Source organism: Agelaius phoeniceus, chromosome 3, assembly GCF_051311805.1.
Source record: "Agelaius phoeniceus isolate bAgePho1 chromosome 3, bAgePho1.hap1, whole genome shotgun sequence".
Lineage (NCBI taxonomy): Eukaryota > Metazoa > Chordata > Aves > Passeriformes > Icteridae > Agelaius > Agelaius phoeniceus.
The window spans coordinates 55648289-55661461 of record NC_135267.1 but is presented as its reverse complement, the minus strand read 5'-3'; the positions used below and the strand labels follow the sequence as shown (position 1 = coordinate 55661461).

The 13173-nt window shown below is 37.2% G+C and overlaps 1 protein-coding gene across 8 annotated transcripts in view; it reads right to left on the bottom strand.

The window, feature by feature from the left end:
* The window catches only part of L3MBTL3 (L3MBTL histone methyl-lysine binding protein 3), a 78265-nt gene that overhangs the window by 26291 nt on the left and 38801 nt on the right, over window positions 1-13173 (bottom strand). For all 8 annotated transcript variants that reach the window (XM_054629025.2, XM_054629026.2, XM_077175295.1 and 5 more), the window contains exons 12-15: window positions 5267-5343; window positions 3751-3836; window positions 1513-1623; window positions 188-302 (exon numbers count right to left, since the gene is read on the bottom strand). In XM_054629025.2, the coding sequence (XP_054485000.2) occupies window positions 188-302; window positions 1513-1623; window positions 3751-3836; window positions 5267-5343 (389 nt within the window). The remainder of the gene's footprint in view (window positions 1-187; window positions 303-1512; window positions 1624-3750; window positions 3837-5266; window positions 5344-13173) is intronic.

The window sequence follows — 13173 nt, the reverse complement described above, 5'->3', positions numbered from 1 at the left end:
GGGTCAATAAAACCATCTACTAAAAAGTGATTAATTACTGACTGTTGATTTTGCACTAAATGTCACATTTGCAATTATTTTGCATATCCTAGTGGCTTCTCTTCTTTGAATGGCACTGGCAGGGGCAAAAGATAGCACAGCACACATGCCTTTTACCATCATTACATTAGAGTGTGGTTTCCCTTACTAAGTGGGGGCTGAAGAGGGTGTCCAGTTTTCATACACCAGCCTGCAGGATGGATATCAGGGCTGTCAACATCAGTCCAATAATCATAAATACTATCCCAGCCATCAAAATGAACCTAAAATACAAAAAGGAGAATAGTGCATTTTAGATCAGGAAAATTCTCCATAAAATCAGTTTACCTGAGTAATCTCTAGAAATGACACGTCCAGTAGAGAAGTCACTTTCAGAGAACTATTTAAGTTACACAGAAAATACATGTACATTACATTCTGGACTCAGGCATACTCTCACTAAAGTAAACAATAAACAACCATATGTCATATCTCTCACACACCCATGTGTGGATGCATGTGCACACAGACACACACAGAGCTCTTCCAACAGATGCTGCAGAGTCAAATTACTCCCTTAGAAGTTACAAATCCTGTCATTTAATACATTAGACTGGAGAATGGGATATTTCTTTATTTTGGGATAGGGGTTTTTTCCATTTCCTTTTTTTTTTTAATTTTGCATGTCCAACTTGAAGTAGAAAATGTGTAGGTGTGAAGATACTAGTTCTGATGATTTCCTAACAGCAGTTAATTCAGATGATTCAAAATGAAATGTCAGCTGCATCTTCTAGGTATGCCTAGTAAATCTGTACAAACTGCAAACATCCTTCATTTCTAATTGGATATCTGGTATATGTTAGCCCTGCTAACACTTAAGGCCTTCAGCATGGAAACTGGTTTCATACAATGAAAGAGAATTAATTCAAGTACATAGCTTCTGTAAAAGACATTAAAAATACTTTAACTTGGTTTAATCCAAGCCAAAGGCCATAATTAACAGAAAGAAACTTCAGAATTGCAGAAATCACTGACAAAGGACAAAAGATCAGGGCTCTTTCATATCTCCCATATATCTCTCGCTTCCCCTTGGAAACTTATAGAAACAGATTCAATTAACATAGACCAAATATTTTATGGTCCCTAATACAAATATCAAAGCAGCCCTTTGACACTTTTCACACAGTAATCATATTTCTTGATAGAATAGACAATTGTCTTCTACCAACTATTCCCAAAGCAATTTTCCAATATATTCAATTCTGCTCTCTAGCTACCCACCTCAGCACAAGTATCTAAGAAGAAAATAACAAAACCTATTCCAAAGGAATTTTGCATAGATCAATTAGTGAAAAGCAAGAGCAAAAGCTTAGGAGGACAGAGCAATACCACTTATTTCTTCCCATGAATAATTTTACAACCTCAGGATTTTGGTTTTATGATGTCCTCATCATTTACTTAAGTGGGATAGTACAATAAGACAGAGGAACTTACTTTTATTCTGTAGTCATCAGTATCTACAATGGTTGCTACTCTGATAAATACTGGATTTCTCTTGTCAACCACTTCAAGTTTCATATTTTTCTGAAAGCCATGAGAAGGTTTCTAGAAAAGAAGAACAATACTGTATGAAACAACAAAACTTCAAAATCTGATGCAGCTATAAAATATATATAATCCATCAAAAACTTTCTGCCTTTATTTTTTCAAATCTGCTCTCCCTCTACTAGAAATTCAAGCATAAAAACATAATTCAAACTAGACTTATCAATATAGTGAAACAAAGTAACCACTTGGGGATTCCAGGTTCTCCTGGAGTGGACTGGATTCAAGCCATCCAAGGACGTAAATGGATATCTTTGGTTTGAATCAGTTTTCTTCCCTAAATTCTCTAGAAAAGTTTTCCTGGAGGTTTTGGCCAACAGTTTCATTACAATATTTAATAAGGCATTACATACCAGCTGCCTGAAATGTCTATGAAATTGTCTACAGGAAATATTTGTGTATTCTGATATGTATTTTTGTTTCATGAATCAAACCCTTTTCCAGTATCTTCCTGAAAACATAACTAATTCACAGCACAACAGTAAAAAAACAGGACCAAATGCCTGGGTTTGTAATACTATTTTGATAAAATTAGTTTCTTTGGTAGGAGTATTAGATTTTGTATTTGTCATCTGTAGTTATGAAAACTAAAGCAAAATTATTTGCATTTTAAAGGAACATATTCACAAGACTAGTTACGAGGTTTATTCTCATTTTTATGAAAACAATGGTCACTCTAGGACTTTGTAGAGTACTGGTGTTTTTCCTTCAGCTGCAGCTTAAGAACTCAATTTTCCCCCATAATACAACACAAAACACTGTTACTGTCTCAGATATAAACAAATAACTTCCTAATCCTTGCTTGGGGTATTTGGCTGAGAATGTAAGATTGAGAAATACAACCAAGACAGACACATCTTGGGGTGATAAACTGCAGGTCATGAATAACCTCTGCTAATCTACTGACCCCAGGAAATGCTATAAACACCCCATTTTGCCTTTTGTTAATCCAGCTCTTAGCAAAGTTGAGAATTAGTGTCCCTAATATGAGAAGCTGAGGCAAAGGTGCTTCAGGGTGCTGTGAGACAAGGGCTGGGAGCTACCGGCCACGCAATGCTGGCTCCCAACAGCAATCCAAGATGAACAGAGGGATGGAGCCCCTCTCCTGTGAGGAAAGCCTGAGACAATTGGGTTTGTTCAGCCTGGAAAAGGGATGGCTTAGGGCTGATCTCATTGTAGCCTTCCAGTACCTGAAGGGAGCCTATGAGAAAGACAGAGAGGGGCCTTTTTACAAGGGCATGTAGTGACAGGACACGGGGAAATGATTTCAAACTACAAAAGAGTAGGTTTGGATTAGATACTAGGAAATAATATTTTACTGTGAGGATGATGGGGCACTTGAAACAGGTTGCCCAGAAATGTGGATGTCCAACCCCTTGAAGTGCTCCAGGCCAGTCTAAATGGAGCTCTGAGCACCTGGTCTAGTGAAAGGTGTCCCTGTCCATGGCAGGGGGATTGGAAACAGATGATGTTTACGGTCCCTTCCAGCACGAGCCATTGTGTGATTCCTTTCTGCAGTACTGACCATCACTGAAATCTTAAGAACTCAAAAAGATGGATCACTGAAAGAAACTAGCAAGAACAAAGATAAAAGAAAAGGATGTTGCCCACAAACACCATAGCTAAGCTGGGGAGCTGCCTGTGGGTGCTGCCCACATGTCCTAGCTGCAAGCTTGCAGAAGAAAAATTCTGTTAAAGGGCACTGAAAACAAGCCCAAGACAATGGACTAGATGGACAAGCAGACTAACCTCTTACATTCATTTTTACACTGTATCTATGGCACCATCTAAAATGTACAGAAATACAAATCTTCAAAATACGTTATCATGACTCAGTAGCTATCTCATTATTTGTAATAAGTAGGCAGTAATTTTCCATAGCAAATTACACTCATTAGTAATACATTTGTAGCATTTAATCCCATTTGTAATAATTAAAATAATGCATTAATAGTTATTTATAATAATCTGATTTTTAACAGTGAACTGCAAACTTGCATAAAAATAAAACACCTATTTGCAACTAATTAATTGGATCCATTTGGAAACATAAGAACGCCATATATGTATTAAACAAATTAATTATGTGAACTTAAAAGAATGAAAGAAATTTAAGCATTTTCTCACCACTTTAAAAGCCCTTGCAGGTGCAGGTAATGAACTGGTTTCTTCCAAATACTTCTCCCAAGAAAAATGCTTAGCATGTGGATAATCTGGCACAGAAGAAACATGAGCAAAATTAAACACAGCAGTGCAAAAAAATGAAGTTAATGTCTAATTTACAGAGTGCCTAGCACTTTTATAATACTGTTTTGATTTATACACTGGACTTATAAAATCATTGCAAGAAAGGCTCTTCTAAATTGTCTCTGACAAATTCACCATACAGGTTAAAAGAGTCAACAATCCTCTCATACACACTACTGAGTACCTATTGTACATGATTGCTCTGGATATGAGAATATTCTGTGATTCCCTTCGAAATATAAATAATGTGGAATGGCAAAATCTGTCCACTTAACTGAGGAAATTAATTCAAGTAATGAACAGGTGAACAATCATTCACTGGTGAACAATCTAATCAGCGATAGCTTCGTACCACAGTTGAGCACACCTGACTACTTGTTAGTCTTTTAGCGAACAATTTTTTACTAAGTTTCTTACAAAATACCCTGGACATTATGAATAATCTACAGACATCATCAAAGAAGATGTTGCCTTTCTTAGAAAATGTCAAATTTATAAACATTCTAGGGAAGAAACACAAAGACTGCTTGGCTGTTAAAGAAAAGGCCGTGCCTGTCCTTCAACTTTACTCTGCACCAGAACTTAAACTTGATGTTTAAATATTAGTATTCATAAGCTAGAAGAGAACAAAAACAATTCTAATTTGTTTTACAAGGGATTCACTGAATAATAGGCTGCAATTAACCTCCTGGCAGACAGACTGCTTATGACTTTTCAAGAGTGCTGGCGATTAGAATTTTTGTCAAAGTCGGTTTTAACCAATTAAAACTTTCCATGTTCTCAAACCCCAGATGCCAGTTTCTGCAACAGGGCATTTAGGTGATCCAGCCATACACAACAGTCCTGAAAAACATTTCAGGTTTCACACTAATGAATACACTTCCTTCCTTCTTTATCATCTCTCTCATTGCATTTTCCTTAATTTCAAAGACCCCTTACGAGTTTGATTCCTTGATCACGTTAAGACAATTTTCTCATCAATCCATTACCTTGCACACTCAGTTCACATGAAGATGTTTCTCTTATGCAATGATTTCATGCAAGTGGAATTTGCTTTATCAGCATTTTCAGAACGTGAGTCTTACAGTACTTGTCAGCCAATCAGCCAAAATGACAAACTTGTTCAGATTTCAAGGGATATCTTTTGAGTAGATGTCTCTTTACTAAATCAGTATATACTTGCATACTTAATGCCAAACATCTATTATACTTCTGCTTTCAATATATTAAGTCTTGTTAAAAAAATTTATGGCTCTGCAAATATAATTTCCTGATTACAGAAAGAAAAAAATTCAGGAGAGGCAAATTGTAAATTTTAGTGATGTAAATTTGTAAATTTTAAAGATGCTAGCTGACGATAGCCTTAAATCTTTCAGACATGTAACAATATACAAACCTGGTGGAGTGATGAGAGTTCTTTTATGTTCTTTACACCATCCAACAGGATGAATATGTGGGCTAGCTGCCTCACACCTGGAGGAAGGGGAGAAAAAAAGGGCCTGAAAAAGCAGCTCTTCAGACATCCTGTTATGCTTACAAACCAAGACCTACAAGAAAGATATAAATTCCAAACAACCCACAACACCTTCAACTTAAACTGCAAACATAACCTGAAGACACAAACACATCTAACACAGACTTGTTACCACCTATACAAGCATAAGGCTTTATTTGCAATTTTGTTGGAATATCAAGAAAATCTAAATTAGTGGTAGATCTCTTGAGAATCTGTGATGCTGTTCACAAGCAGACATTCTTGGTAGAATCATGTTGGCTAGTTGCAAGAACACCATAATCCCATCAAAGACGGATGGAGTCTTGCAATGCCAAGACCAAAATTTGAAATCAGAAACTTAAAGATCTTGTTGAAATCAGAAACTTAAAGATCTTGATTAATGGTCCAACGTTGCACCTGGAGGCAGAGGAGGAAATCACATAGAACTTCAGCACACTGCCAATAGTAAGAAAAATTCAAAAGTGGATTATGAGTGGCTTAAATGGAGCTATAAACATGTTACTGTAACCCAGCAGCACATAAGCAAAGTAAGTCTGAGAAAAACTCTGAAAAAAAAACCAACCAAAAACCCAAACCAAAACCAAAAAAAACCCCAAAACCAACAAAACAAGCATTTGAGGCCCCAAACTACACAAAAGAATTAGTGATCCAAGACTGCAAACTGCTCTTAAGAAACAGATCAAACTCTTTTACTCAGAGTTAACAACTTCCTGTATTTTTTGTAAAGTACATCCTATTTTGCACGACTGCAGTTGCCTGTGGCATGCCAAAAGAGCCACAGAAGACTAGCAGAGGCAGGGTGAGCTACATGTGCTGGCACGTGTCTCAAGCAGCGAGAGATCGCTCTCACTGTGCTCACTGGGTCAGTTACACTGTGCACAGAGGAAATCAGGAGTGAGTGCTGCCTATCAAGTCTTACAAAAACAAACAAGAGACACACACTGTAAAGAAACTGATCTAAAAGCAGCCAAGAGAAAACCTGTTTAAGCCTTCTGTAATATTAAATTATTATATATAGAACTATATATCCTTATTACATTTTAGGAAATTATTTCATAACATAACACATTTTGACAATAAAACACAGTGTATATACTATATAATGTATATACCAAATATTATATTAGTACTCATATTATTGGTAAAGGCAAAAAGTAAGCCTGATCTACAGGAAAAGTAAAAAACTGTCAGTCTCTGCTGTGAAATATGCACCATCCCTACGTGTGCATTGGTACTTACTGATGGTTTTTGAGTTGGCCGAACAATTGACAGTGTTTTTTTAATGAAATGCATTGTATTTATGTAGCCAGGATGACTAAGAAACATGCTGCTGACACAAAAGGCCAGCATCACTCTGCATGGCACTGCACTACACTGTGCAAACACACTGTTTGCCTCTGTTTAGTTAAAAACTCCTATATTGTAACCATGTAGATCTGCCCTTAAGGACCTCACTTCTCTTAGGATACTGCCCCACCTAATTTCTTCTTTAGTTAAATAAACTCAGTACCACAGTGCACAACCTCTCTCCTCCACTATTTCCTGTCCCTAAAGGTGTTTCAGTAGCTGACATTAAATATTTCCAGCTATGCCTCCCCTCTCTTCTGGAGAGCCCCACCAGCCTTTCCACCTCTCCAGTGGCCACGAGCTCAGTGTCCCACTCCCTGCAAGGACCCAGCAAAGCCAAAAATTGAAGCCTGAGTAAGCTGAAGTAGCTAAGGTCTTCATTCCCAGTTCCCCAGGGAGAGATCAAGAAAGTAACCTTAAGCAGCCAAGCAATAGTCTAGGCTCAAACACTGTGTCTCCCTCCTGTGTTTTCCAAACACTTCTAAATACTTAATGAGACAAGAAGACAGAGAGCAACCATGCATGAAGACACATACTTCATATAATAATCACTGAGCAAAACACCAAACCACTCATGATCTAGTTTCTATTTAATCCCTCTCTGAAGTCAATGTCTCCATCATTAGGCTGGAGAATAACAGGTATTCTTGCCACTTTACCTCAACCTGAGTTACTGATGCAAAATACCAAACAGTGTGGGGCTGCTCTCTCTGAGTGTTATAAAATAATTGTTATCTGTATCTACCCAGAAAGTATTAGCATGCTGGAAGTTCAAATTAATTAGGTTCCCCTAATTAATATACTTCTAACATATCACATGCTGATAATGTGCAATACCTAAAAGGGTGCAGTGAACTGTGCATGAGAGAAGAAGAAACTAAAGGTGAATTACGCAGGCACTCCACAGTCTTAAGATCCAAAACACCAGGTCTGCAGATCTGGGACACAAACATACTTTAGGGATTGCAAAAGGAAACACAGCACAGAAAAGACTGTAGACTGGACCCTGGGCTAGACAATATTGCAGTTTTGAACCTTCCTTACGTAAAAGAAAAACGAAGGAGAACACCATAATTGAAATACATGGAGTAATTTTTTTTTTTTTAAATCTGGGAACTATTTTACATGGTGTCTAAAATTTGGTATGGATAAACTTCAACAATAGAAATGGCAGCCTGGCTGCTCCAGAACATGGTCTCACAAGAAGCACTCCTCTAGCCTTCTACCTAAACAGAGTGAAGCACTAATGATGAAAAATACTGGCCAACATAACATCATTATCCTGTGGCTATACATATATGAAACAATTCTGCTAGTACTTCTTTGTAATGATGCCAATCAGATAATTTCAAGCAGATAAAACCTACCCTAGATAGACTCTGTAATGGCTCTGACAATAGCCAAGGATTTTAACTCAGTTCATGAATACCAACTTTTTGTCCTTCTACAATATATAAAGCTATATTGTATGTATTTAATATTTAAAATATCACACCAGGCACTCTCTAAATCGCTGAAATTGCCATCATTAAAAGGAAGCAAAGGAAGCAAGAGTCCTTTTGTGATAATTTAGCACTGTTAAAACTCAGCACCTGACTCCTAGAAATGTTTTGCCTCCAAAAAATAAGAAAAAAAAAACCAGTGAGTCATTCATGCTTACTCTGGCCTCCTCCTTTCTCTTTACAGTAACTCTGAAGAGAAGCTAACCTGAACATGGGCCAGCACTCCTCTCTTTGATCCCTCTTACACTGGGAGTTTTACATGTATGAGATATACTTCTGCACTGAAAAAACATATTCTCTTACTTCCTAAAATGTTTTGAAGTAAAGTTCACAAATGATTTTCAAAACTCTCCCAAGTTAAATTTGGGAACCAGTCCCATGCTCAGAATCACTATGGTATTATCAGTATTATACTTAAAATAATCAAGCAGATGTGTAAAAGCACTTATCAGGACAAACCTCCTAAATGCATTTGGTTTGCTTTGATTTCTCAAGTATAGTCTGAACATACATTTTAATAAAACTCTGAAAAGTGAATGACTGCACACACTTTTTGCCTTGAAGATTCAAGAAGAAGCAAATGACCAAGGAATGCTGCAATGAAAGATGCATTCCTGGAAGATGCTCTGACATTACAGTGAGCATGGAACACAAAGCAACCTGTGATTCAATAGCATTGCAAAATAGCACTATGAAACATCTACAGACTTTAATTTGCTTTAGAGAAAAACCCAGTCATTACAGATAAGCCTATGAGCAGCTTCTGCAACTGCAGTGGACTAAGGAAAAAAAAAGATCCCTGTTCCAGCAAAATCAGATCACACAGTCCATCTTCACCTACTGATTTCACACAGCCTTTTAGCTTCTAACAGTTAATTTAACAATAGAAAGTAGAGATCAGTAAAATTCACACACAATTTAAAGTAAAACTATTATGCTTTAATGTGTGTTACTTAATGGACATGTATCTAGTTTGGAAGAACAACAATAGACTAAGCCTTAAGAGTTGTCAACTGGAATGTTAAAGGCTATGTTGACCTTTCACAATCAATTTGCCACATCCCACAGCTTTCTATTTCCTTTGTTCCAAAACAGAAGGCAGATCATCCAGCTCACATGCTTCATAAAACACTATGATCCATGAATTGTGAGGATGCCTACTAGGCCAAAAAAGGTTACCAACACTAGCAACAGCTGAAGGATTGTGCACCTCCAAACCTACCTACCCCTGGACCACAGCAGAGCACCAACACCACCTTCTGCTGAGCAGTACAGATGTGACAAATGCACGCTCGACTAATAAAACAAGATTACAATGTCCACACAATTCATGTCACTTGTGAACCATTCTTTCTGTTGTGTGAGAACATGCAGTCAGAAAAAGAAATCTAATATCCATACTGGAAACTGAAGCTAATCCAGAGAGCTGAAGTGGAGCCAAAAGCAGCAGAGTGCACCAGCTGAACCTGTAAGAGAGCCACACAGAGGGACAGAACAAATGACAGCCTCCTGAGTTGTGGACATCTTAACTACAGAAAAAAACATCAAAGCAGGGAAGAGCTACATGATGTAAATGGCCAGGAAATAGTTCTGCAATAAGGAAAACCGAGAGCAGCTGACAACATGATTCCCTGGTGTGTGCACCACTTTGCCTGAAAAGAGCACATGTAAGGTTCAGCAGTCCTTAACTCACGGCAGGAGGGCACATCCCAGTGGGGGAGACACACATGGAAGACAACTTAATATTCTTCTACTGATCACTTTCACCTGTCCTGCTAATTTTTCCCAAAAATCTGTTTCACATATACAGCTCATCCCAACTAGATCAAGAGAGATGGATGATAATGCTTGATGCTGAAAAAGTTAGTACTCAATTATTTCAGCAAAATATTTTCTTAAATAGGTCCCCACATCTGGACAGATTTTTTAATTAAATGGTCAGCATTGCCTTTACAATAAGTGTATGTGTTATAATAATTTTCTATTTTGAAATGATTTCTGATTTTCCCTTTTGAGAAACAAACCTTTTAATATTTTGATATTCACTTTAGTAAGTGTAGATACAGTCTGTAATGAAAATGTTATCTATCAAAAACCATTCATACACACATGGCCCATACACCCATAAATAATAATGTGCTCTCAAGAATGCTACTTATACAAGTTCTTGTTTGTGACATGTCAGTCATCCAACAGAGAAAAAAAAAGAAATAAAAACATAAAAACTATCCTGCAGCCCCATCTAGTGCATAATTGAGAATACTTCATCATGGACAAGTATAAAGCTGGTACAATTTTATGTCAGGGCTTCTCAAAATGTAATCCAGGAGGTTATGGCATGCATCCAGAGGTGGTATAGCACTCCCATAAAACATTATCATATTTTCTATTTAAAGTGTGATAAGAAAGCTGCACAGTGATTCACAGGAAACTTAGGGTCAGATAATGGCTCATTATCCATCTAAACAGTTAAACGCATGCACTGTGACTCATGCTTCTTTAAGATTGTTTTATCTTCTTTTTGATGTAATACTACTCCTCCAAAAAGACAGTTCCTTTCAAGGAGAGAGTGGAGCAAAATTAATTATCTCAAAAATGAAACAAGCAGAGAGCAGCTTTTAAGGACTTGGCTGCTAGGAAAGTAGTAAATACTGATGGACAACAGGGCTGGGCTCTTACTTAGTCTCATGACAAAGTCCAGTCTGTTCCAAAAGTCATACAGATCAAAAAATGGTTCCAAAAATCAAAAGCTATTTTATTTTCACAGCAGGCTTCAGAAATCATTTTCCTATGCAAGTCAGACAGGAACAGAGCAGTGAGTGGCACACAGGCCACTGTATTTTAACACATTCCTGGTAAGGTGATCCCAAAATCTGCCTGTACAGACTTCTCTGCAGGGGAAGTTCAGACCAAGCCAAGGATGAATGAGGGTACCCAGAGCCTGGGATGCAGTATGTGCAGCACAGCCATTGCACCACTTCTCCTGTGGGCAAACAGCAACAAGCTGGCACAGCTTCACCTCTTTCACAAGCTCTGGCTATGTTTCCATTGGTCACAAAAAAATTCAGAAGATGAGGCAACATCAGTGTGTAAGCAAAACAGAGAAATATAGGATGGACCTGTAGTTATTTCATAGTTCTCACATACCAAAAGATTCCCAGTTCCATTTCCAGGTTCAGACGATGGTAAGAAAATTGAGAAGTTCCACTGAACAAGAACGCCTTCAGCTTTCAAAGCAGTATTATGTTTCATCAAAAGAGATGGAATAGATGGAAAGGACCTGGAGGCTTATGTTGTATAGGTCAAACTTCTCCTTCACTAAGTAAAATCTTGAATTTGACAATTTTGTTCACTTTTGTTCCATCTAAAAGCCACTATCAAAGGAAAATTTAATAGGATCTATAATACACTGAAAGTAGCAAGACCATGCATTAAAGAGCTGTTGTAATGACTAATTCTAGCCAGGATACTTACTTTCAACCAAAAATGTATTTTCTAATGCTCAGAAAGAAAGTAAGGAAGAGCATCTTCAGGCTGAAAGCCTGGAGCCTAAAAACCCTTAGGCAATCGTAATGGGTTTCTGTTGCCTGAAGTCACAATATCAGTCAACTCTCTTTTAGGTATACAAAAATAGGAAAGGTTTTTTTTAACCTCAGTGAGAAAGTTCAGCCTACTCCAAATAAAACACAGAATGTACACAGAGAAAAGATGCATTTGTTTGAAAATAACCAACATACACAAAATAAGTAATTTCACCTTCATTATTATTCTGAGATTGAAACTTACATGCAGGCACAAGGAAACTGTGAGGTTCAGTTCTGGGTAATCTCAAAAAACCTTTTTGTTTTTAGTTAGAGACAGCAGTTGGTAGACATGAAATGTATGCACCTAAGATATTTTAAGGCCCTTACAAACCTGATATCTAAAATTAAAAATATGAGTGGGATGCATTCAGGTTACATTTTCATGCTCTCTTTTGGTCAGACACTCCACTGCTATTTTCATTTGCCGCCCTTTTCTCTCATTTTCTTTCTTTCTTTCTTTCTCTACTCACTATTCTCAATGCAATGCTGAGAGGCAGACCACATCACTGAGAATTTGATTTCCATGTACAGTACTTCCAGGAGCATCTTGCTGCTTCCAGAAAGGTATTTCACAAGTTCACCAAAAGAACAAAACTTTAGCTTGACCTCAGTGTGAACACAGCTCCAGTGATTTCTGAAAACCTATAGAAAAACACATAAGCTTTCCACGTCAAATTTTTCATCCTTTAGGAGGGTTTTATGTCATGTATTCTACATTTAAAATTCAGAAAAAACACTTCAGGATACTATAACTAATACTATAAATGTAAAGCTTGGTTATGTACTTGAAAAGTACTTCGCCCTCCTCTGAAAAGACTGGTGGACAAAGTTCCTGTTGACACTGGAATATTAACAAGTCTGAAATTCAGTATATGCCTGCTATACAGATTGCAGTATTTTAGAAAGATACCTATACTACCTCTGAACAAACTGTGGGATATATTGCACTGTGTTTTCCCTAAAAGCTTTGCTTAACTGCCTTTTTAATTCTTAATTAATGTCATAGCTATTATTAGTTAACAGTCAAATGTTAAGATATCCACACTAAGTTTCCCAAGTCCCCAGTTTCCTGATGCTTTGTAGAGAAAATGTATGGTTTGTGTTACTTTGTGGAATAATTGCTAATCTTTCTGGTCTTTGACTCATATAGTCTATTATCTTGATATTCAGTTCTTGACTTTACTTAACTGACTGTTCACTACTGCTTCAGTAATTCAGTTCTACTTCAGTTTATTTGTCACATTGTCACAAAACTATAAAAGTAACTTCTAATCTTTGTGAGTCCATCCCTTGAAATAATAATTTTGTGGCCATTCTCACTGACATAGTGCCAAAGTAGTCATCAAATACAGAT